Source organism: Amaranthus tricolor, chromosome 11 (genome assembly GCF_026212465.1).
Source record: "Amaranthus tricolor cultivar Red isolate AtriRed21 chromosome 11, ASM2621246v1, whole genome shotgun sequence".
Lineage (NCBI taxonomy): Eukaryota > Viridiplantae > Streptophyta > Magnoliopsida > Caryophyllales > Amaranthaceae > Amaranthus > Amaranthus tricolor.
Window position 1 is genome coordinate 23,553,931 of NC_080057.1, and position 24,495 is coordinate 23,578,425.

A 24,495-nucleotide genomic window follows, 5' to 3' on the forward strand; every position below is an offset into this window, starting at 1 on the left:
ATGATGTATTCATCGTATTGGTTTGAAGTATTTTTTTGATAATTGAATATAAAGGTATTAGAAAAAGATTGATAGTTGATTGGAGTAGTTTATTTGACCGACTGATTTTATAAACTTAATTTAATCATCTGATTTTGAACACGCATACAAGAGCAGTTTGTTGTAAACTAATTGATTTATAACAAATTATGTCCAAAAAAAAAATGATTCTAAAGTGGACAAATTTATAAAATTACCCATTTTAGTAATATGGACAAACAAAAAAAAACGAAAAAAGTTATATATTTATTAAGCATCAACATTAGATGATTTGACTATCTAGGTCTTATTTATACTCGAATAAACTAAGAGTTCAACTAACTATTTCGGCAACACCCCCATACTAATAACTAATAATTTCCGCAACACCCCCATACTAATAACTAATAAGGATAGATGAAATTCACAAATTAGTGATATAATAACAAAATATCAAAAGAAAATGATGTTTTATCTCATGATTTTCGTATCAAATCTCAACTCTAATCGGCCTATTTTGTGAATAAAAAAAGGTAATGATTTACAGCCCTTAGGTTTGTAAATAAAAATTAACAAATTTTCTTTATCATTAATAATTTTTAAATTTTTAAGAGAATCTAATCTAGAAAATAAAAAATAATTAATATTTTATGTATTGACTTTAACTTCCCAAGAAAGATTAAATATTAAAATATTTAATTAAAATTAAATATTTATGTTTTCAAAGCAAAAATAATATTAAATTACATAAATTAAATACAAGATTGTTTGTTATATACAACTTTAGGACGGTATATATTATTTTCCATAAAAAAGGAAAATCAAAATAGAAAAGTAGCTAAGGGAAATGATATTCTGGCGAAAATCAAACTATTTTTCTTCTCCATGGAATAGAAGTATAGAACCCTAACTCTAATTAATTTCTCATTTTCCTCTTCAATCAATGGAAGATTCAAAATCAATCGATGATGACGACCAATTTCTGGACGCTTTGGACGAATTCCCCTTCTACGATTGCTCAAACAATTTCGATTCATCCCTCGATTCCTCTTCTCAACCCTATCTCTCTCCTCCTTTTTCCAATTCAAATTTCTCGGAAAAAGGGGGACTTCGTCGTCGCCATTCACTTAAAACCCAAAAATCAAAGGATTCAGATGAAGTCGAATCCTCATCAAAAACTATAACTGAGAGTTTAAATGAAGAAAAAGAGAGTTCTACAGCTACCAGGGATGAGATTAGTGAAGAATCACCATCTTCATTGAGAGAAAGGGAATCTGAAGATGGGTCATTTAATTTATTGATTTATCTTTCCGAATTGATAGTTAAAGCAATTGGGTTTCAATTTAATCTGCTAATTAATTTTATAAGCTTTCCTTTTTGGGTGCTGTATTATTCTTGTATGTTTGCTATAAACCCATTATATGTAATTGGGATTGGTAAGAGCTTTTTTATTGGAAAAATTGCAAGACTATGGAAACTTATTGGTGATACATTGAGTCCATTTATGTCAGAATGGCTAAAGAAGCATGAATTATGGTTGGGTTTTGCTTTGCGCTGTGGCTGGGGATTGTTTTGGTCAGTTTATGTTTGCTCCATATTAGTTATTTTGTTGATTTCTTCATTTGTGATTGGTGGGTTGATGATGAGATATTATGTTGTTGAAGAACCATTTCAGTTAAAGCAAGGATTGAACTTTGATTATACTAAAACAAAGCCTGTTGCTTTTGTGCCTATTGTGATTTGTTCTACTTCAGAATGTACTGATAAAAATGAGAATGTGGATACTTCTAAATTTGTTAGAGTTATACCTCCTAAACATAAGTTGCAGACAACTGTAACCATGGTTTTACCCGAGTCGGATTACAATCGGAATCTGGGGATCTTTCAGGTATGCATTTTATTGTTTTTGGTTTTGAATTTAATTGTTTTTGATCTGCTTTGTGATCTTAGTTTCAAGCATGCTGCTTAGATTTTGTTTGTTTTTGAAGTGTTCTGTACTTTCTGGTGTTTCAAGATGAGGTTAGGCACATTTGCCCCCATATTGGTCTATGTCACTAGGTGAGAGCTACTTAGTGTGTGACCAGGGCGGAGCAAAATTTGAGTATATCATTAAAGACCCTGTGCAATTTTAAAAAGTTATGATATTTTATAGTTGAACACTTAACATATTGAGGCCCTCAACTTTGTGGGGCCATGTGCGGTCGAACATGTTGATCATGTTCAGAATCTCCATGTTAGTGACAATGGGATGATTGGACATTGCGCTATGCGATGTATAGTTGCCTTTTCTATTTCTATTCTGGATTCTTGTGTCCAGAAGTTCAGTTAACGACATAGTGCAAAAATGAGGTCGCTTCACATTGGCCGCATTGTAAAGGTTTTCAACATATCCAAACCAACATTTTCCCATTGTAAAGGTGTAAAAGAAACCATATTTTGGATGGTTACAAGTAATATGTCACGCTTTCGGCCTATATATGGTGTTATTATGACCACATCACCATGTTGTTGCCGCGATCGCGACTATTACCGCATTTTTGCACTATGGTGAGTGCAAATCGTGTTATGCAAAGCTAATTATAGTTTCTTCAATAAAATAATTGTTAATCCTGTACTACCATTTTCATTGCGTCTGTTTAAAGTTGCAGTCATTGCCTATAAGTCCACTTACTGTTTCTATATCATGTAGACCACGAGCATATATCTATATGATAATCGAAGACTATAGCTTGCGCTTCTACTTCCATGCGGTCTGTGATTGTGGTCCTTGTTGGTCTTTGTTTTAATGCATGGTGTGTTTGTACTGTAATTTTTTATGTTTTTCCTGAATTGTGATTCCTTTAGGCTTTGTTAGCAAGTACTAGAACATATTATAAACCTAAGTATGTTTTGTGATATTCTTTTCTATACATACTTGGTACGGCACACCCTACTCTTGGGTTGAAAATAGACAACTTTGAAACTTGGTTAGGCATAGGGGCCTTGCTGTAGTTTTGTAGAGCTGAGCACTTAATAGTTACTACAAAAAAACACTATTTGGCGACATGAACAGCTAGCTTTTGATATGTGCTAGTGTTGGGTGTTCATTATGTCAGACTATTTTTGTGTTTTGGGCAATTATAATCGGAAAAAGGTTGTAGATTTGAGGGCATTGAGGCTTCTGAAAGGCTGTACATCTGCCCCCATATTTTTAGGAAGATTAATATGAAAGATTGAATCATGATGATCACCTCTTGAACATTGGAAAAACTTGAGGAGTTAACTTGTGTAGGAGTACCATTCATTCTATTACATATTATCTATTCATTCTAGCCGAGTTGTTTTTATCTCGCGTGTGTGTTTATCTGTGCTTCTGTTGGGACTCTTTCTCGAGGATCTTTCTCGAGCTGAAGGACTCTTTGACCGTATCATTTTTTATGGGTATGGGTTGCCACCTTCCTTCCCTTTCCAGACCCTGATCATAGTTCCTATGGGCGTAATATACCGGGTACGATGATGATCTGTTGGGTGTCCCTTCTTTTCTAGGCTTACTCCATAGAAGAGATAATTTTCCTTTTGAGAAGTTCGCATAATGATTTGGTAATTGTCTGCAGGTGAGGGCAGAATTCCTATCTGAAAACGGCAAATCGCTAGCCAGTTTCAGCCATCCATGCATGTTAGCATTCAGAAGCCAGCCACTCCGCCTTCTGTTAACATTTTTTAAGATTGTCCCACTTGTTGCCGGTTATCTCTCCGAGACCCAAACTTTGAAGTTAACATTCAGTGGATACCGTGAAGGGGTCATTCCTACCGCATGCTTGAAGATAACAATGGAACAACGAGCAGAATTTCGTCCTGGAGCTGGTATTCCTGAAGTGTATGATGCGTTTGTACATCTTGAATCCGAACTCCCATTCTTTAAACGAATACTATGGTATTGGAGGAGAACTATATTTGTTTGGCTTAGTATGACGATATTTGCAGTCGAGTTGGTGCTCGCTCTTTTATGTTGCAGACCTGTCATAATGCCAAGAACAAGGTGTAAAATTACTCGAACTCGAAGTAATTGTTCCCTAACAAATCGTCAAGTTCAAAGGTAGCTACTTCGATTTCGGGTTTCTTGTAGCAGTCTTAGAGGTGTTCATTCGGGTCATCTGGTTGATTTGGGTCAAGTATTTTGGGTCGGTTCTTAATCGGATCTTGTGTTCACATTGATTTTTATATAATATAAATTCTTTTTGAAGTCGGGTCAAGTCGGATTCGGTTACAAGGTCAGGTGAATATCAGGTCGTCAGTGCTGTTTTGAACGCCTCTTTGTAGTCTAACTACCGCTGGTCGATTTGTTTTTATTCTTTTATCAAAATTTTGTTTGCTAATTGTATAATGTTATAGCAGTGGCTGTATTTGTTCATTTTGTGCATAAGGTAATTCATCTTTGTATACCCTTTTTTTGTTAACAGAACAGTTTCTAATTCTATACTTGAATACTGGTATATTACTGTTTGTAATCTGAGAGGTCCTTTTGTATAGTTACCACTTACCAGTTAGGAAATAAGATGATGAAATTTCATTCTTAGTGCTGTTCCATTCTTTTCCTTTTATTATTTTTAATTATATACAATTTACAATATTTTTAATTACATACAATTTACAATATTTAAGTTTGAGTTAATGCATCGATAAACTTGTAAAAAATCAAATGAAATAATAATAGCGTTTCAGCTAATAACAAATTAATGGAACCTTATACGTTAAAATGATACAAAATTGGAACCATTACAAAACAAATAAAGTTGAAATTGTAAGAGCGAAATACTGACAATTTATAACTTTAAAATTAAATATTCATAATAAAATATTAAAGTTGAAAAATTACTTAGAATAATTCAACGATTTTCTAACAATAATCTCACATATTAATTAACCATGAATAATTCAATTTTTAGGGTATTTGCCTAGAATAAACCGGTAATTCGATGACTTGCTATAGCAAGTTCTATTTAAAGAAAGATAATTTAAAAATAAATGATCGAAATGTATGTAAAAAAAATTTTGATTTTTTTTATTATTCAGAATTTTTTAATGTCTGTTTGCAAAATTTTTCTCTAATTTTATATCAATTTTCAGTTTAGTTTTTTTTTGGTAAATTACCTACTTTAGCAAATCATTTGGTTTGCCAAATTTACTCTAAGTAAATATCCATACAATTGGGATTATTTATTGTTAATCAATAGGTGAGATTGTAGAAAAAATCAGAAAAAAGTTAGATTATTTCTAAATAATTTTTCAATAATAATAATAATAATAATAGTGGGAAGTGGAATAACACTTTTCAAAAAAAGCAAGGGTCAACGTATACCCGCCATTAAAAACAGACACTGAAAGTGAAGGCTTCTATTCAATCAATTAATTAATGTTCCCACATTAATCCCTTTCGCAAGGAACCCTAAATTCCCAATTGAAAGCACTAGTGGTTTCAATTTTCAGATTCGATCGACTACGAAGTCAATCATAAAGACTTGGTTATAGTTTAAATCGGTCAATAATGGCGGCAGTTGCTGGTTTCTACAGAAGGGTGCTTCCTTCGCCACCTGCAATTGAATTTGCGTCTTCCGAAGGCAAAGTTAGTTCATTCTCCTTTAGTTCTCTGAGTTTGATCATTGATTTTGAATTTCGCTTGATTCATGTTCTGAAATTATAAATGTGTTTGACGTGTTTGAAAAATAAAGGAGTTTTTCATGATCAGTTGCTAATTTTTTTCATCTCTGGTAGTTTGGGAAGTATTAAATTGAAGAATTTAGCTTAATTCGTGTTTGTGAGAGTAAGAAAGTTGAGAAGATTAACGACTAGTTGATTTGAATATTGGAAAATAGTCAGTTGGGTATAAAGATTTTAAATTTGCATACTAATGCTAGTTATAATGTGCTTTTTGACAAATAAAATTAGGAATTTCAATTGGGGCATTTGACATATCTCTAGGAAAGCTTTAAAAATTAAAAATAATGGGAAAACTAAAAAAGCTGCTTTAATGCCTAATCTTATTTGAATGTTAGAGAATTGAAAAAAATGAAAGAAAATAAACTGTTTTGGTGCAATATAACCTGTACTCCTCTATTGGAATACTGTGGACAAACTAGATGATTAAAAAAGGAGCACAAGTAATGGAGAGTGGCACATCTGCCTGCAACAGGAATAATTTAGAGTCCTATAGGAATAGAATTATGAACAAAAATAATTTTCTAGTGTAATAGGAATAGAAATTGGAATGTTGCAAGGCCAACCAAATAGGAACTATTGTAACTCTCATAATGTTGGTGTACTTCTCTAGGAACGTTCCATGTCAATCATCCATAATGCTAATTGATTCCAAATATCTCGTTCTTCATGAATCATACAATCCATTGCAACTTAGTAACATGTGCCATGTGGGGATCAAAATTATGAGCAAAATTATATATTTTCCTCAATGGAATATTATTACCATGAGGTCTTTGAAAGTCATCATCATTATCAACCAAATATCCCCCTCGAAAGGGCTTTAAAAGTATTCGTAAAAATTAATACTCACACTACTAAATGGGCCATGAAGGTCTTATATGATACTACAAGTACTAATATGTTGTTTGAAATTTTTTTGCTTGGTTATGTTAGCTGATATAAACTAATAAAGAGAGGAGAGATAGTTGAAACTGAGAAGAGGACAGGACACAAGAGATTGTGCATTCTTTTAATGCTTGGTTGCATCCCTTCTTTTTCTATGATTTATGTTGTTTCTATATTGGCATATTTCATCACTAGAAGTAATATTTCATTTGATAGACTCTCAGCTCACTCCATTCTTTACAGATTCTAAGTTTTCATGACCAAATTGTGCCAACTGCCAACTCAATGACGGTTGCAATATAGTTTTACTCAATAATTCAATTTTTGACTTTGCCTTTTCGGATTGTATAACTTAATTTTATGACACCTTTTTCCTTGAAGTAGCTCATGGTTTCTCTTGTCTTACTTAACCCTCGTTACTCCTATCATCTTTTTTTGGAATTATAATGGCATATCTGGTGACATTAACCAGTGTTTTAGTTTCTGAAAGCATTGCTTACTTTTGGGCTGATTTCCCCAAATTTCAAATGTAAATGGTTAACATTGGTTTTGGAGTAATTTGACAATATCTAGAAGTTGTTCAAGTTGGCAAGATAACTTGATGAGAAAAACCTCGACATTTGAGGTTTTATGTCATTGGATTGCATTAGGAATTAACTAGATACATGAAGAAAGCAAATCTCTTTTTCACTACCTTAGTGGAATGATCTGGAATTGTGTAAACTGCTAATGTTGGTCGCTAAGTTAATTATTCTCTGACTTGAGTGTGATACAAATATAGGAGCTTGGTTATTTGAAAGCAAGGTGGTGTTTCCTTGCAAAAGAGTATTCTAGTATTGTATACATGGGAATGAGAATTTTGATAGTGTGAGTGGTAGCTTAGTCAAGGTAGGAGAGTGGGAAATAAGGTGCGCTAGAGTGAGTAGTAGGGTGATCACAAGGTGTCCTTAACAGTGTGACAAAGTGAGGTTGTCAGCAAAGTAAGACACGCTTTTTTGAGTGCTCCATAACAAAGGTTTTGGGAGTGTCTTTGTGTGAACCAAGTGAGACTGTGAGAGTGTGCTCTCAATGGTGTGTGTTATAGTTCCCAACAAAGTGTAAGCCCCTCAAAATATTGCAGTGTGTGATCATATATAGACTGTCTGTTTTTCACATAGTACAAAATCCTGGATGCAGTCACGACTGCAGTAACAGTCACGAGACCACTTGGTGTTTAATGCTAATGGTTTCTTGTTTATCGAAGCCATGTTGTGCAGTCACAATAACCTAAAAAAACCTTGGCTTTTATCTATTTAATATATTGAACTATGATTTTGCAATATACTATTGTGTATTTAATTTGAAATGTAATAATTGTAATGTTATTGACCCCTCAATACCTAATAGTTATATATTTGGTCATTCAAATAAGTTCACTAATGGAAATGTCATTCCTTATAATATGAGTATCACTATAGCCATCTAACCGAAAAAAATATTACTATGAAAGACTATTTTTAGTTTTTTACCCTTGTGCAAAGGGATGATCATAGCTGAGTGAGCAACTTCCTTTGTAACAACAATCCATAGTCCAACAAGTGGTGAAACCAGATTTTAAGGTGAGGGTGGGCCAATAGACCAAAGACTATACTTATTCGAGGGGGAAAAATTCAAAAATATTCCTTATAGCATAAAAGGGAAAATTTAAAAATTAAGGGGTCTATAGTCAACACGAACGGTCCCTAGCTTTGCCTATGGCCCCAACACCATAAATGGCTCCTGCATAATTGGGTTTTGGGGATCGGATGTACGCAACCATACCCTTGTTAGTGATAATAAAGAGTTTATTTCCGATTAAATTTGTTTGAATCATCTGAAACTTCACATAACTAAGATCTGAAACCACAGTTGATGAAATTCATCAACTTTTACAAGAGTATTTCATTTATCTTTGACCAATGTTCTGATAATTCTAAGCTATGCACTTGCTGAAATGGGCACTATATTTGGCAGGTATCTCTGAATCTGTGTTTTAAGTAAACTGCAGCTTTCGATTTAATTTAAAACTCTTTAATGTTATATTGTATCTTACGGATGCCTTTAGAATTACCAATTCTCTGATTTGCAAGAATTTGAGTTAGGGGTTGAAAATGCTGGCTTTGTTTTGTCAACTTGAAATTTCTCATGTAGCCTTCATTGTCCCCGTTTTTTACTGTTTAATTACATAAAGATATCTATTAGCAGAAACTCTTCTCTGAAGCTCTCCTGGACGGTAACATGGAAGGATTTTTTAATTTGGTGTCATATTACCAGACTCAATCGGAGCCTGCTTACTGTGGACTTGCCACTCTTGCAGTGGTCTTAAATGCCCTTGCAATTGACCCTGGAAGAAAGTGGAAAGGTGAGATTTATATTTTGACATAGAGAATGATTGAGTGCTTAATATATCTTCTAGATATTTCTCCTTCCACTTTTGAGAATGATTTACTGGGCTGAAATAGATTTTATAATTACCATGTATTGATTTCTGTATGACTTTTGACCTTTAATGTGAGTAATTTGTAACTAGCAATGTTATGGTAATTTAAAATGATCTATGTTTACCAATTCTTTTGGGTCCGTTATTTTTTGAGGAATTTTGGTACAGTTGCCAACAATGAACATTGTTGTCAAGCTGTATTGTATGAGAAGCACTAGGTTTTCATGCTTTGTATAAACTAAGTTTACGTTAGTATGTACATACTTTAAACTATGTTTACATCCGACGTCGGTTATATGTAATAGGTCCATGGAGATGGTTTGATGATACCATGTTGGATTGTTGTGAGCCTATTGGGAAGGTTAAGGTAAAAGGTATCTCATTCAATAAAGTTGCATGTTTAGCTCATTGTAATGGAGCAGAAGTTGAAGCATTTCATGCAAATGAATGCAACGTGGAAAACTTTCGAAATTATGTAATGTCATGTACCTCTTCTCAAAATTGTCACCTGATCGTCTCATACCACAGAGGATATCTGAAGCAGGTTGTTAATCACTACTCTCTCTGATAACTTTTTGGAAGTATGTGAGCTCATGTAACTTTTGAGGTCAAGTGTACGTGTCAAGCTAGGTTTTTCAATGCAATCATGAAAAAAAATATGGTGACTCTTCGCTAAAAGTTCCTTACATAGACATAAACTTAACCTCATCCCTAATATCATCATTTATTACTTGTCATCAAACAGGCCATTAGATAACATTGCTAATAAGTAATAAGTTCTCTATTTGAGAAAGAAATTTAGTTCTAATGGTTGGAGTTGTTAAAACATGATATTCATTACATGTCTTTTGCAGACAGGAAGTGGTCACTTTTCTCCAATTGGTGGTTACCATGCTGGAAAGGATATGGTTCTTATATTGGATGTTGCTCGATTCAAGTACCCTCCTCACTGGGTACCCCTCACACTTCTATGGGATGCTATGAACACAGTTGATGATGATACTGGCCTCTACAGAGGGTATGTTAACATAACTTTATGAATTTATTTTGGACATATATTTAATTTGGTAAATGATGATTCTTCTTGGGATAATGCATGGTTTCATGCTTGTCATTTGGTCTGTGCAGTCTCCTTGAAAAATTTCAACTTTCAGCTTACATTTTAGTTGATGTATTGCTTTTTATTAGAATACCCATTTTCTTTTACCATACAAGGGGTATATGGATGGGATGTTAAATTGATATGCTTGTGGTTTTTTCATATGTAAAAGTTTAGGCGAGGAAGTCCATTTTTGGTATATCACTCTTGGAATAGTAAACTTCAATCAGTTGTTACCAAGTTCTTTTTTGGTGAATTACGGATCGATATAGTGAATTAAGCAAAACAGGTAACTTAGCTTCAAACAGTCTTTGCAGTTGAGGATTTTCTTTCCCATTTTCTTGCCTCAAGATGATTTATCTCAATTTGCTTGTTTTTATATCCTATACACTTTGCCTTCCTCCCCCTGACAGGGCACCACTCCATTGCTGCTCACCTGAAGTGAGGAAAATTAGAGGAAAGAAGATTCAAAGAGAGAGTAGTTCTCTTTTCATATATAATATGCTACCACTGTTGAAGTTTATACAGCTTTTCTTGATTTATTGCTTTTGCATCGTTCAAATAACAATTTCTATTGTTTTCAGGTTCATGCTCCTTTCAAAGCGTGAGAGGGCATCGTCAATTCTTTATACTCTGGTATTTTGTTTCTTGTCTTTTTGTTCCTTTCTTGTTTCATGAAGCTTCTAGTAATTTACTTGCACATTCACAAAATGTTTATGAACCCATTAAATCAATTGCTGATATTTCAAGATGAACTCTTCTTTGACTAATTATCAAAATAGTTTTACTTTTTTTTATAACTATTTTTGGTTTTCTGTAGTGTTCATTTTTCAAAATGCTTTGGTATACATATTTAACTAGAGTATATTAGAGGCAAGTAATGATTTCCTTTAATGTTTGTAACTTCAAGCATCTGGCAGCTAATCATATATCCTCTAAAGTTGTTAGTATCCATTATTTAATTGATCTTTAGTGTTCCAGTGGCCTATTCTAGCATAGAGATTTTTAAAACAGACCCGATGACCCGATATTTACCCGACCTTGTAGCCGAACTCGAATTGATCCAACTTCAAAATGAATTAAAAAATATGCAAAAATCAAAATGGACACAAGACTCGATTTTGACCCGACCCGATGACCCGAATGAACACCTTTATTCTAGCATTAGGGGAGCTAAACATCTAGGTTCTTTGCAGAGTTGTCGTGATGATGGTTGGGATACTACTGCGAAGTACTTGAGTAGAGAGATTCCCCAACTTCTTTCCTCCGAAGAAATTAATAACATTCAAAATATGCTCTCAGTTATTTTCACATCTGCTCCTGCCAATTTGTGTAATTTCATTAAATGGGTTGCTGAAGTTCGGAAACAGGACGGCACAAAATCTGTCAGTGATGAGGAGCTTGGAAGACTCATCATCAAGGTTCGGCTCTTTCTCCTACTTTCTCCCTTGTTCACATCTTTCCGACTCTTTTTCCTGTAAACGATTGTTTTTGGTTTCAGGAAGAAGTTTTGAAGCAAGTGCGAGAGACTGAACTCTCCAAATGCATAATCAGATGGCTTTCGTCTGGATCATCATGCATGCATATTTCGGGAGATCGTGATTCTTTTGACAGCACCGTTTCTGAAGTGTGCTGTCAAGGAGCTCAAGTTTTGTGTGGCAAAGTTGGCTCTAGCATTGCAAATAGCTCTGAAACAACACAGCTGAGGCCCTCAGAGTGTGGTCATATTGAGCCAGTCACCGTCATTTCTGGCAAAGTACCCATAGACAACATTGAGTGTGGAATAGAAATACTAGTCCCGTGTTGTCAAACAGAGTCTTTTGGCCCATGCGAGTGTAGTTTGAATACCTCTAATAGGGAACATCCATCAACAGTTGATGTTCTAACAGTATTAATACTGGCCCTCCCTTCTGATACATGGGTTCATCTCAAAGATGCGAAACTGCGAGAAGATTTTTGTGATTTAGTATCCACCAACAATCTCCCCGACTTACTCCAACAAGAGGTAAGTACAATACTGTTAGATGCTATAGTTTTTTTTAAATGTCCAAATAGTATGTGTTGGATGAATAATGTCTGCGAAAACCTAGTTACAAGTTTGTGTGGAATTTGGGAACCTTGACAAATCCTTAAGATGGAATTATGTGACAAAACTTTGGGTACATGAAAGATCTCACTCTAATTTCAAGAGTAAAACCCAAAACCCAAAAACGAAAATGAATTTTCTATTGTGCTGGTCTGTTTCCGTTCCCCCCATCTTTTTCTGCAAACTTTACACGAGCTATATGTTTGTTTTGGCATACAATAGCTTCCTAACATTTGACAAGTAACGTTCCAAGCAATACACTACTGATTCTGATTCAATATGCTGCGCCAACTGAGGCTTACTCAAACCTTTTTATATTCAGACTTGGCGTCATAGTTGTAATTATTGATAATCTAGAAACGGTGTTGTTGAATGCTTTCTCGTAAAACAACCTCAGCAATTTTATGAAGTAGATCATTTCTTGCAGGTTTTGCATTTGCGAAAACAACTGCATTTCCTTGTGGCTGACATCTGCTCGTCATCATCATGAATGGAGTCTTTTGAAGTTATTCAAATCTTTGAATATATTATAATCGAAGGTATTAACACATTACATCACCGTAATTGAAAAACCACAGCATTCATGAAATTTCAGTTATTAGTTTTCGACTTTTCGGAGAGTTGACAGGTCCATAAACGCATGAGAAACGGCCTTGTGCCCCTGACTTTTGTGTATTGTATCGAGTTCGTTCATACTTATGTCAAGAGTTAGCACAAGCTTGCTAGCCAATAGAACTAATAATAATAAAGCGAACGAACTCGATAAATTTGTCATTGGACTTGTTATTTTTTAACATGAGGCTCCTGATGATTCGGTGCACGTCTGATAATGGCTCTAAGTCGACAGAGGAAAGCAGCACCATTTCCATATGTAGTTCTATTACTTAGAAGTATTTCTTGGAGTTTCCACACACGAAATAACTTTCACACAATCACACTCATAACCCATATAAAAAAGAAACTTTCATTTACAATTTCAAGGCTTAAATGAAGGCTGATTTGGATTCTTGTTTATCTTTTTCTTCATCTATGTTAATTAAATTATATGCTTTCTTTTGCTGCATTTTTTATCTTGGCTTTAGCCTTTGTTGATAGTTGATAGCCTACTGATGTGCTTATACGGGTCATCGGGTCAGGTGTTTTGGGTAGGTTTAAAATTGAGTCTTATTTTCATATTGGGTTTTACATAATTGTTAATTTATTTTTAAGTTGGGTCAAATCAATTTCAGTTACAAGATTGGGTAAAAGTCGGATCATCGAATCTGTTTTGAAGTTCGAATATCTTTGCAACTTGTTCATTTTTTTGAGAAAAGAAGTGTGTGCTTAGTTTACATACATATTGGGGGTGTTCGATAAATGGTTGTTGGTTGATAGTTTGTTGTCTTTTTAGCTAGCTTGTTCAACCAGTTGAAAAAAATTATTTTTATTGCCTTTTAAGCTAATTGTTTAGGAAAATATTTGGTGAAGTTAAGTACGGACTATTTATAAAAGAAAAAGTTAGACAAGACTCTAAAATTCAATGAAAAAAGCTAAATAAAGTAATCTTTTTGGCTTAAAATTACCATACCCTTTTTTTAGCTTTTAGACTCATCGATTAGCTAAAAGCTAAAAGTCGTGATACCATCTCAAAAACATATGACAATAAAAAAATGAGCTCCAAGTCTCCAATAACTTATAAAATGTGCACAGCATCTTAATTCATCAGTATGAGACGATCTCATACAAGACGGGTTTTATTAATTAATATTAACAACACAAATGTACAAGGCCGTTTATATTGAATTACACAGTAAAACCGCCCTTATTTGACTTATTTCATGCATTTTGTTGAAAATTCATGTTTATATATTCAAGTTTGAGGTAGATGATTATAAAATAAAATAAAAGTTTTTTAAAGAGACCGAGTCATTCAAAATATAAGTGCAAAAAACTGAAAAAAAAAATGTTTCCTAATAAAAAGATGATGACATTTAAAAATATTCAGAAAATTAATTAAAGACCAGATCTAAAAAATCACGAAATTAATACATTAAATTAGACGAGTTCAATTCAATCCAATGCAATTAACATGGTTACTCTGTACTAATCCAATAGATTTATCTCGTAATTCGCATCAATTCTATTTTTAGCCGTTCTATCTACATTTATTGCATTTTCTTATGATTTATGAAGTATATTTTTTAAATATTTTTCTCTATTTGCATAATATATGTACTTTGGGCTATTTTCATGGTACATACTACATAGTGACAATAAGTCAAAGTTAGACTCTCGACATTCATTAGAGGCTTAGAGCACGTCATCCTTTAAAGATCTTTATCCAAACGACATTCATTACAATTTTAAAATATTTAATTAAAAAAATTAGCTATTTATATAAATTTATTTCACGGTAAAACAATCTCATATTAATCAAATTACATACAATATTTACTTTTATATTGGGTTTTTTACCAAATAATTAAGGGTTAAATTTGATGGGGGAGTGAGAATTATTACTATATAATGACAAAAAGAAGAAAACAAAAGTAACCCACTTCCATAACCAATTAATCAATCACCCCATCATGAATTTGTAAAACCCATTATTCATCCCTACCAAAACCAAATTCCACCATGAATGGCCATCCATTATTAAGAAGAAGAAAAGGAAAAAGCAGTTTCAGCCATGGCTTCTCTGCTTCACAAATCCATACATTATCTTCCTTTTGTGAAGCTTTTCTTCCTTCTATCCCTTCTTCTTCTTCTCCAACTTCCCTTTTTTCCTTCTTCCAATCCTCTGCCTCTAAACCTCCCATCCCAGATGAGGTATTTTTCTTTTTTTTTTTATCACTTTGTGTTCTTTTAATTCATTCATCATTCAATTTTTTTAAGTTTAATTACTAATATAATGCAATATGATTTGTCAATTTTATTTATCAATATTGAATCTTGTGAAAATTAATTAGAATCGAAACCAGAATTTTAATTAGGAAAATGGTACTTGCTTTTCGATTCTGTAATTAATATTCTCCTATATTCTAATTATAATTAAATTTCGTTTTCTCTTTGGTATAATTCTTGTAAAAATCTAATTATTTTCATAAATGTCATTTATCACATGAGGTTCAGACCATGTAGAACATGTTCAATTGTACAATACCTTAAAAAAATTGGATATTAATAATAAACTATATAATAATATAATATAGAGGAGGAATCCAATAAGAAGTTGAAAATGAGAATGATACTAAGTCCTCTACGCCCTTGATTTTAAAAGATAAAAAAAATTTAATGTCATGATCAAGGCAAAGATACAGTTACTTTGTTAAAAAAAAATATTATGGTATAAATTTGAATAATGTTCTTAATTTATAATATAATACTTCCTAAGAATTAATTTAGTTGTCCTATTTTCTTATTTATCAAAGTCTTTTTAGTTGTCTCATTTCTATTTTTGTCAATTTTTTTACCTGAATATCCTTAGTTCATATAAATTTTTACGAATATACCCAATATACCTTACTTACCCAACTAATCTTCACTGCTTATCCTTTACTACTTACCCTACATCATCCTTAATAACCGTGCCCAAGCAAATGCGACATCTAAATTGATTCGGAGGGAGTATTTTTTTTTATACATAGTGACTAAATAAAAAAAAATTTATCCTTTGTATTTTAAAATCTGTTCTTATTTGATTATATATGTAAAGTTATTAGAAAGATATTATAATTCTTAAAATTAGACAATGCTTTTAAAAATTTTGTCAATTTTTACTCAGTTTATATGCTCTTCTCATGCAGTTTCTTTTTTCCTTAAAATTAGTGTAAAAACGAATAGGACTTTTGATCCGAACGGGTGAGTATAGGGTTTTTACTTTTTAGTACAAGTATTTTTTCGGCTAATTTTAATTAAATTAAATTAAATTAAATTTAGTTGAATAGAATAAGCATTATTTTCTGGGATTTAGTTGAGATAATTGGGTGACTTATACCATGAATTCAGGATTTGAATGATTAAATTGGGTCAATTTTGTGATCACGAAAACACTCCATAAAAATGAAAAAAAGGTGGTCCATTTTTTATCGTAATCAATTTTTATAATAATGTTTTGATTTGACTGAATCTATACGGTGATCCTAATTTAAGGAGAAGAACAAACACTAGTGATTTGTGAGGCGTGTCTCCATTGGAGCAAGTATTTACATTTTTCGTAAGTTTAGGGTTAGACCATCACACAAACGGCCGATCATGGCCCGGCTCACATTTAGGAACATAATAGACTGCTAACCGCTACAATGGGCGATGGGCAAGCCATGTTCACTATCTTCTGAAAATGGCAAGACACGAGAAGTGTCAACATCCTAAGATCACATTTATAATTAATTTTGGGTATATTTTTCTAAAAAATGTGTTAGGGGCCAAAACACAACACATATGCGCGTATCATATTAGGGGCCATTGTTTGAAGAGCGTCCTGCCAAGGCACAACCTGTTGAGGCACACGAAACTCATGGCCAAACACGACACAATCTATGTAAAACTATAGTTTGTTTATTACTCCTAACAAAGATCGAGTAATACTTGATGATTGCAATAATTATCCGTAGCACCTTTGCAATGTTGAGTTATGACTAGAGTGATGGTGGGAGAGGGAACACCACCTATGGTTGTACGCTCGTAGCCCATAATATTGTAACCGAGGGATTGGAACAAAGCGATTACTATTTTTGAGACAACAACAATAATGTTAGAATCTTAATTCCAAAAGATTAGGGTATTTTTATGGGCGGGATACATTGGATACAATGATGATGATTGTAATTGAATATTGCAGGTGGCAGAAAAGATAGCCAAGAGAGGAATAACAGAAGCAGTAATTTTATTAAAAGTGGTGCTGACATTGCTATCAACCAGATTAGGGACACTTTTGCTTTGTGGGTGGTTGTGCTTGGAATGGAGATGGCCTTTTATTCACAAATTTACTGAAATAAGTTTGGAAAAGAGGGAGAAATTGCTGCAAAGATGGTCTAGAGAAAGCTATTGGACTTCATTAAGAGTTGTCTTTCTTTTCATCAAAGTTGCATCTTGCTTCATTTTCTTCTCTAGGGTAACTTTCTTTTTCTTTCATTCATTCTTATTATACCCAACTCGGCATATCGGTTTAGGTGTTGTTGTGTGACATAACAGATTCAAATCATGAAAGCAACCTCTTGTTGAACTACAGGGTAAGGTTAGCCTACATTACCCGTTACGCCCATATGCTGGGACAGAGTCTTCCTTCACGGAAGGGATGCTTTGTGCATCAGACTATCCTAAATTTAACTATTTTATTCAAGGAATTTAAAATTTCAGCTTGTATGAGACAGTCTCACCATGAGACGGACTCATAATTAACTCACTCTTTAAGTAATCACTTTTAGATCGTAAATAATCACTTTAAGGTTATAAGTGATCACTTTAAGACTGTAAAAAATGAAGACTTTAAGGTTATGATGGATCAGCCTAATAGAGATAGTTTCAACATGACACCGTCTCATTTGAGAATTTGTGTTAAACTTTTACATGTACAAAAATCATTGGTTAGAGAGGTTGACGGAGTTTGATTCTCACCCCCCACGAAGAATTAATTCCCTTTATACTTGGTACATCATTTAATGTGAACTGTGACATTGATTATAGATAGAAAAGAATGAAAGTGATTAGTAAAATGATTCCTCTGTACTAGAACCAATTCTGTGAAACAGCTTGTATTTGTACTACAAGTTACTGAAGAAAACATTCATTACATGTCCTTGTAATAAAACAATAATAGATCTCAATCAATTAAAACCAGAACACCTAACAAAAATACGATATGATATTTATGATGCTTGGTAAATCGAACCACACAGCAACTTTGAACTCCATGCATTTGTTTAGACGGCAGGGGAGGTTATGAGCATGCACAACATGCCCAACCGCAGATAGCCCCTAAAAATAAGGGTCTGAATTGGTATGAAAGAACAGGTCATTAAAAGTGCATCGGGTCTTAAAATTATTCGTCAAATTTTGCTCTGTTCTTATTAGTTAAACCTCCGATCTGAAATGGCACATTGAAACCCATATAATCTTTTCCCTCTTTGTTTTCTGTAGATCGATGATAATGACGGAAATCCTGCATGGGAAGCTATTGGTTATACCGTGGACTCAAGAGAACCATCGGTGAACTCCAAAGAACAAAGACCGCTTCAAAAGGGTATAATTGAGTGTAACGAGGTTAATGACTCGTCTTTAATCCAAGCTCTTAAAGATAAAGGCCTTGAAGTTGCACCGGATTATAATCAGGGAATCGTGAAGATACAATGTGATGTCGTGATCGTAGGTTCTGGTTGTGGAGGAGGAGTTGCGGCCGCAATTCTTGCAAGTCATGGTCACAAAGTAGTAGTCCTTGAAAAAGGGAACTACTTTACTCGAGGTGATTTCTCGTCTTTGGAAGGACCTTCGTTGGATGAATTATACATGTCGGGAGGAATGCTCACAACGCTCGATGGGAAAATGATCATCTTTTCGGGTTCAACTGTTGGAGGAGGATCAGCGGTAAACTGGTCAGCAAGCATTAGAACACCAGATTACGTCCTCAAAGAATGGTCGGTGAATCATAAGTTACCTATATTTGATCGGCCTGATTACATTTCAGCGATGAATGAGGTATGGCAGAGGTTAGGAGTCACGGAGGAATGTACCGAAGAAGGGTTTCAGAATCAAGTTCTACGGAAAGGGTGTGAAGGTCTTGGATTAAAAGTCGAGAAAGTACCGAGGAATTCATCCAAGGATCATTATTGTGGCTCGTGCGGTTATGGTTGTCGAATGGGAGATAAGAAAGGAACAGATTCTACTTGGCTTGTAGATGCAGTTAGTAAAGGGGCAGTAATTTTGACAGGATGTAAAGCTGACAAGTTCATACTGAAAGATAACAAAAATGGCAAGCGAAACAAGAAATGCATCGGTGTCCTAGCAACTTTACTCGGCAAACATGTAACAAAGAAGCTTCAAATCGATGCCAAAATCTCGATTTCAGCTTGCGGGTCTCTATCGACACCCCCTCTTTTGATCTCTAGCGGACTACAGAACCAAAACATTGGCACAAACCTTCATCTGCATCCTTGTCTGTTTGCCTGGGGTTACTTCCCGGAATCTACATCTAGTATTAAAGGAAAATGCTATGAAGGAGGAATTATTACTTCACTTCATAAGGTAGTTTCTGAGCAAAGCAACATACATGCTATCATAGAGGCCTCATCACTAGGTCCCGCCTCATTCGCTAGCATAGTACCATGGCTCTCGGGGCGTGACTTTAAGGAGAGGATGTTGAAGTACGGAAGAACTGCTACACTCTTCTCATTAGTTAGAGACCGGAGTTCAGGAGAAGTTAAAAAGGAAGGCAGAATTAGGTATCGGTTAAACGTCTATGACAAGGAAAATCTGAAACTTGGGTTAAGACAGTGTCTGAGGATTCTGATAGCTGCAGGTGCTACTGAAGTAGGAACATATAGGAATGATGGGCAGAAGTTAAAATGTAAAGGGGTGACAGCGGAGGAAATAGATGAGTTTTTGGACTCGGTTGATGCACCTGGGGGTGCGAGATCAAGAACGGAACAGTGGACGGTATATGGGTGTGCACATCAGATGGGTAGCTGCAGAATGGGGGTGTCGGAAGAGGAAGGGGCAGTGGATGAAAACGGAGAAAGTTGGGAAGCCAAGGGATTATATGTATGCGATGGAAGTGTTCTGCCTACGGCTTTAGGAGTTAATCCTATGATTACGGTTGAATCTATCGCTTATTGCATTTCTAAAAGAATCGCACAAATTCTTAAAAAAGGAAATGATATGAGCAAAGATTAGTGAAGTTTTTGTCGTTGATTCTAGTTTATTTATTGATGAAAGAACCATCTATCTATGCCATCGTGTATATTTTTTAGTCATCGGGTTTCATTGAAGATCATTGTTTATAATATTAGCATTCAGTGTTTATCACCTCATAAAATTGAAACAAATTTAAATTTTTGTTTAAAAAACTAAAGATCTGACCCAAATTCTATTTTTATCATCCGGACCCAAATCTAGACCTAAATTCATAAAGCAGACCTTTAAATTAGGGTCGAATCAAATAGATGTTGGTAGGATCCTAAGTCCACGCATGACATAATTAGTTGTTGGATTATTAGGGAGAATGTGAATGATAGTATAGTTGTGAGTTGTTCTGTCAACCGATTAAGATTTGAACTTTTAACAAGATTAGTCTTAAGTAACTTTAAACCATAATCCCCTAAACATTGGAAGTTGTTAATTAAAGGCTTTGCAACATTCATCGTCTTTCGTCAATTGTAAGTAAAAGAAGACCAAGGCACAAGACGAGTGAATCGGGATAGAATCAAACATAAGATCAAGAAGAAAATTGGATTTCCGAGTTTTCTAAGTGTCGTAACAAGATGTGTACTACTTTATGGGTGTGGGTTGCCGCCTTCTTTCCCTCCTTAGACCCTAATCATATTTCCTATAGGCGGGATACATTGGGTACGATGATGATGACCAAGTGTAGTAACAAGCAGTCACAAGCTGCAAATTGAAAGGTCGTAAAGGGCTGGCAGCGAGTGGCAATGAGTAGCTGTCGGTGAGCAGAAGTTGAGTGGCAATGAGCAGCAGTCGGTGAGCAGACGTTGAGTGGCAATGCGCAGCTGTTGAACCCAAGGCTAGAGACAGCAGCTAGACAGACTCAGCGAAGGTTCGTTTCCAAATTACCAATGAGTCAACGACAAGACTGGACGCTGGAGCATTTTGGGCTGATGACCAAGCAGAATTGCTACAATTCACCAAGAAGCTGCGAGGAATCGACAAGCTACGTGGACTTGAAGCCTTAGTCGATTAGGAATTCTAGCGTATGACGATGACCAAGCTGATGGCCATCGCGCATTCGCGCTGCAGCAAATACCAACGATAACGGATTGCCAAGATCATTAATACACCTTCAGGAATAGACCATGGCAACGAATATCAACCATTCTTCATCTTTTCAATCGAAAACTTTCTTCTCTACTAGAGTGCACAACTGAAAAAACCAGACTAGATTCCTAGAAAAGTCGAAACTGAGTAATTGAGCTGCTTCTGAAGAAGAGATTAGTCTAAGAAACCAACAATGGTGCAAACCCAAACAGAATACAGTGAACAAAACATTTGAAGAGTAAATACAACATTATTTGAAGAGCAAATACAACCACACAGATTTAGGAACATTGAGAAACAGAGCAATGGTCTTCAACAATGTAACATAATTACCCAGTTAATTCGGTTTTTGAATTCGCGATTCGCTCCAAAAGACCCTATAATAGCCCAAAATCAACCATGATTCGCTTTTTTGATTCGCAACAAGGAGATTAGTGAATCATGTGGCATTGGTCTTCAAACGCCAAATAATAACAGGACTCGGATCCGACGAGTAAAAACTTCAAGACAAAGTGCTTATGACGTTAATAAGCAGAGGGCAAAACAATTTCTAAACTAAGTTAGCTTTGTAAGTAACAGCTAACAAAACTAAGATTGCCAAAGCACATACAAGGCTAAAATTCATATCAGATCAAAAATCACAATATAATATTAGAAGGTATACTATTCACATAGAATCGAATCATTACAGATACTCAAATACAATAACTAAACCATAGTATAAAAACAAGGTCGCATCGCATCACATCGGCCGCATTGTAAAGGTTTTCAAAATGAACGAACTGATATTTTTCGAACAATAAAGGTGTAAATAAATCGTGTTTTAGGCTATATCAAAAGATATCTTATGGTTTCAACCGACATGTAAGTGTTACGATAACTGCATCACTCACATTACCGCATCACATTCATTGCCGCGATCGTGACTGTAAACGCACTTTAATGTATGGGCTAAACCGCAAGCCTTCTCCATTGACAAAAGCCAACTACTAATAACAAAGAAAACGGAGAAATAAGGTGATCATAGTTATACAAACAAAAGATAAGAATCAGTTAATCACCCATTCTTTTGATTGATTATAAGAGCAACTATTCTAGCGACGAAACAAACTAACTACAAATTGAGCAAGTGAAAAGGTACATTATAATTTTCAAGATGCAAGTAAAAAGAACGAGAGAACTTAAACATATAACGAAGAATTCACGTGTCATTTGATTGAGTAAAAATCCTCATAAAGAAGGCTTGATTTAGCACTTTATTAGTTTGTGGAAGAGAAGAATCCATTCCATTTTTGAAGGTTAATACAGGCAAATCAAACAAATCAAAACTTATAGTAGAATTTATAGAGCTTGCCTTTGATACACAAACAGTCTCAGCTAACTAAACCACCATAATAAGAAAAACAATAAAAGTACATAAATTTGAAGAAAAAGGGAGAGTATTGCCTCACTTAAACTTTTGGAGCTTTATTCAAATACCCTTTAAGAACATCCATTACTGCACCAAAATCCGCCTTCACTTCCACCGGTGGATTAGCAAACTTGCAAGACATATCGGGGATATTCTTCGAATGATAATCGATCTTAGACTGTGTAAATTTCAACCCATGTGCAGTACTCACAACAACCGTCCTATCGTTTGGACCGATGACACCCTGATTCCTCAGTTTAAACAAAGCAGTCAAAGCAACACCGGTATGCGGGCAAATGAACATTCCGGTAGAATCAGCCTGAGCCATGGCATCCATAAGCTCTTCCTCGGTTGCCTCCTCGACAATTCCATCACAATTTTGCAAAGCAAAAACCGCCCTGTCGATGGATACAGGATCGCCAATCTGAATAGCGGAAGCAAACGTAGTATTTGCTTTCACAGGCTTAAAATCATTCCAACCAGACTTATAATGCAAATACAATGGATTAGCATTAGCAGCTTGAGCACAAACCAACCTAGGCATCTTATTAACAAGACCCAATTCATAGCACATTTTAAAACCTTTGTAAAAAGCATAAATATTACCCAAATTCCCACCAGGAACAATCACCCAATCAGGAACTTCCCAATCAAACTGCTGCAAAATCTCAATAGCAGCAGTTTTCTGTCCCTCAAGCCTTAAACTATTCAAAGAATTAGCCAAATAAATCGGCAATTCCGCTGTCACCTCCCTAATCAACTGCATACAACCATCAAAATCGGTATCGATACTCAACACAAATGCCCCATTTGCAATGGGCTGAACTAGCTGCGCCATGGAAATCTTATCAGCGGGTAAAAAAACAATAGAAGGGATACCAGCAGAAGCACAATAAGCAGATAAAGCAGCAGAAGTATCACCAGTAGAAGCACAGCCAACACCTACAACAGGGCGTTTCATTTTTCTCAATCTATTAACTTGACTAACTAAAACAGTCATACCCAGATCCTTAAAACTACCCGTATGACTAATCCCACAATGTTTAACCCATAAATCAGACATACCCAGAAATTGTTTACCAAATCTTTCAGCCCAAAAAAGGTTAGAATTACCTTCAAAAGCTGAAACAATATCATCACTATCAATTTCAGGAAGAACCCATTCTTTTTTAGACCAAACACCAGAACCATAAGGCCAAGTAGTCTTACCAACACGAGAATCGAATAAGGATTTCCAGTAATTACCATCAAATTGTTTCAGAGCTTCCATATCATGTTTAACATCAAGGAGACCACCACAACGAGAGCGATAAACGATCTCATCGAGGGAATATGATTCGACAGAGTCTGGTGGGGCGTTAAATGGGACGTATTTGGCGGAGAAGTTGTGGGATTTGACATGGCGGCGGGCTTCTTCACGGATGTTTTCATGAAGTTTTGGAGGAGAAGATGAGGCTGTGATTTTTGGTAAAGTGTAAATGTGGGTGGAGATCTTGGGATGGCGATGAAGCTTGGGTTTAGGGCTTTGGAAAAGAGAAGTTGATGGGTTAAGGAGAGAAGACGACGCCATTGTTGGGTGGGAGACTAAGAAGGAAGCTAGGGTTATGGATTATAGTATTTGTATTTCTATGTAAAATACAAATTATTAGTTGTCTGACAATGTTAAGAGCAAATTTGTTTGGCAAAGACAAGTTAAGAGCATATTTTTAAAAACAAGATAAGATTAGATTTTAATTTTTACTTTTTTTTACATAAAAAACTTATACGCTCTATTTCTTTATCCCTATTATTTACTACGAACATAAAATTTAAGCAAGTCAAAATACAAAATATAGCAAAATTTATGTGTAGTGTAATGAGTGGAGTAATCTTTAAAT

The 24,495-nt window shown here is 34.8% G+C and overlaps 4 protein-coding genes across 7 annotated transcripts; 3 read left to right on the forward strand and 1 right to left on the reverse strand.

The window, feature by feature from the left end:
- Positions 1-840: 840 nt before the first annotated feature.
- LOC130827324 (seipin-2-like) lies at positions 841-4,573 on the forward strand. Its single transcript, XM_057693004.1, has 2 exons — positions 841-1,906; positions 3,612-4,573. Exons 1-2 carry the CDS (start codon positions 962-964, stop codon positions 4,095-4,097), a joined length of 1,431 nt encoding a protein of 476 aa, XP_057548987.1. The 5' UTR covers positions 841-961; the 3' UTR covers positions 4,098-4,573.
- Positions 4,574-5,329: 756 nt separating this feature from the next.
- Positions 5,330-13,306, forward strand: LOC130827551 (glutathione gamma-glutamylcysteinyltransferase 3-like). Of its 3 annotated transcripts, none has more exons than XM_057693292.1 (8): positions 5,330-5,620; positions 8,821-8,980; positions 9,364-9,602; positions 9,913-10,076; positions 10,742-10,793; positions 11,354-11,578; positions 11,659-12,162; positions 12,671-13,306. In XM_057693292.1, the coding sequence occupies exons 1-8, from the start codon at positions 5,543-5,545 to the stop codon at positions 12,731-12,733; spliced, it is 1,485 nt and encodes a 494-aa protein (XP_057549275.1). In that variant the 5' UTR covers positions 5,330-5,542; the 3' UTR covers positions 12,734-13,306. The 3 variants fall into 3 exon arrangements, with proteins under 3 accessions (XP_057549275.1, XP_057549276.1, XP_057549277.1); XM_057693293.1 differs by having other exon boundaries at positions 8,824-8,980; XM_057693294.1 differs by having other exon boundaries at positions 8,893-8,980.
- A 1,451-nt stretch (positions 13,307-14,757) lies between these two features.
- Positions 14,758-20,219, forward strand: LOC130827549 (long-chain-alcohol oxidase FAO2-like). The gene is made up of 3 exons (XM_057693288.1): positions 14,758-15,051; positions 17,063-17,335; positions 18,361-20,219. Exons 1-3 carry the CDS (start codon positions 14,860-14,862, stop codon positions 20,107-20,109), a joined length of 2,214 nt encoding a protein of 737 aa, XP_057549271.1. The 5' UTR covers positions 14,758-14,859; the 3' UTR covers positions 20,110-20,219.
- A 1,621-nt stretch (positions 20,220-21,840) lies between these two features.
- Positions 21,841-24,273, reverse strand: LOC130827550 (threonine synthase, chloroplastic-like). 2 transcript variants are annotated; one of them, XM_057693290.1, is made up of 2 exons: positions 22,654-24,273; positions 21,841-22,193 (listed from the first exon to the last, which is right to left on the reverse strand). In XM_057693290.1, exon 1 carries the CDS (start codon positions 24,186-24,188, stop codon positions 22,659-22,661), a length of 1,530 nt encoding a protein of 509 aa, XP_057549273.1. In that variant the 5' UTR covers positions 24,189-24,273; the 3' UTR covers positions 21,841-22,193; positions 22,654-22,658. The 2 variants fall into 2 exon arrangements, with proteins under 2 accessions (XP_057549273.1, XP_057549272.1); XM_057693289.1 differs by having other exon boundaries at positions 21,841-22,196.
- Positions 24,274-24,495: the final 222 nt, after the last annotated feature.

What these genes read in the sequence shown, in the direction of transcription:
- LOC130827550 (XM_057693290.1), bottom strand. Translation starts at nt 24,188, where the DNA reads ATGGCGTCGTCTTCTCTCCTTAACCCATCAACTTCTCTTTTCCAAAGC.
- LOC130827324 (XM_057693004.1), top strand. Translation starts at nt 962, where the DNA reads ATGGAAGATTCAAAATCAATCGATGATGACGACCAATTTCTGGACGCT. An exon ending in GGAATCTGGGGATCTTTCAG is followed by an intron (nt 1,907 to 3,611) that starts GTATGCATTTTA and finishes AATTGTCTGCAG; the next exon opens with GTGAGGGCAGAATTCCTATC.
- LOC130827551 (XM_057693292.1), top strand. Translation starts at nt 5,543, where the DNA reads ATGGCGGCAGTTGCTGGTTTCTACAGAAGGGTGCTTCCTTCGCCACCT. An exon ending in CCCTGGAAGAAAGTGGAAAG is followed by an intron (nt 8,981 to 9,363) that starts GTGAGATTTATA and finishes TATATGTAATAG; the next exon opens with GTCCATGGAGATGGTTTGAT. An exon ending in GATACTGGCCTCTACAGAGG is followed by an intron (nt 10,077 to 10,741) that starts GTATGTTAACAT and finishes TATTGTTTTCAG; the next exon opens with GTTCATGCTCCTTTCAAAGC.
- LOC130827549 (XM_057693288.1), top strand. Translation starts at nt 14,860, where the DNA reads ATGAATGGCCATCCATTATTAAGAAGAAGAAAAGGAAAAAGCAGTTTC. An exon ending in AACCTCCCATCCCAGATGAG is followed by an intron (nt 15,052 to 17,062) that starts GTATTTTTCTTT and finishes TGAATATTGCAG; the next exon opens with GTGGCAGAAAAGATAGCCAA. An exon ending in GCTTCATTTTCTTCTCTAGG is followed by an intron (nt 17,336 to 18,360) that starts GTAACTTTCTTT and finishes TGTTTTCTGTAG; the next exon opens with ATCGATGATAATGACGGAAA.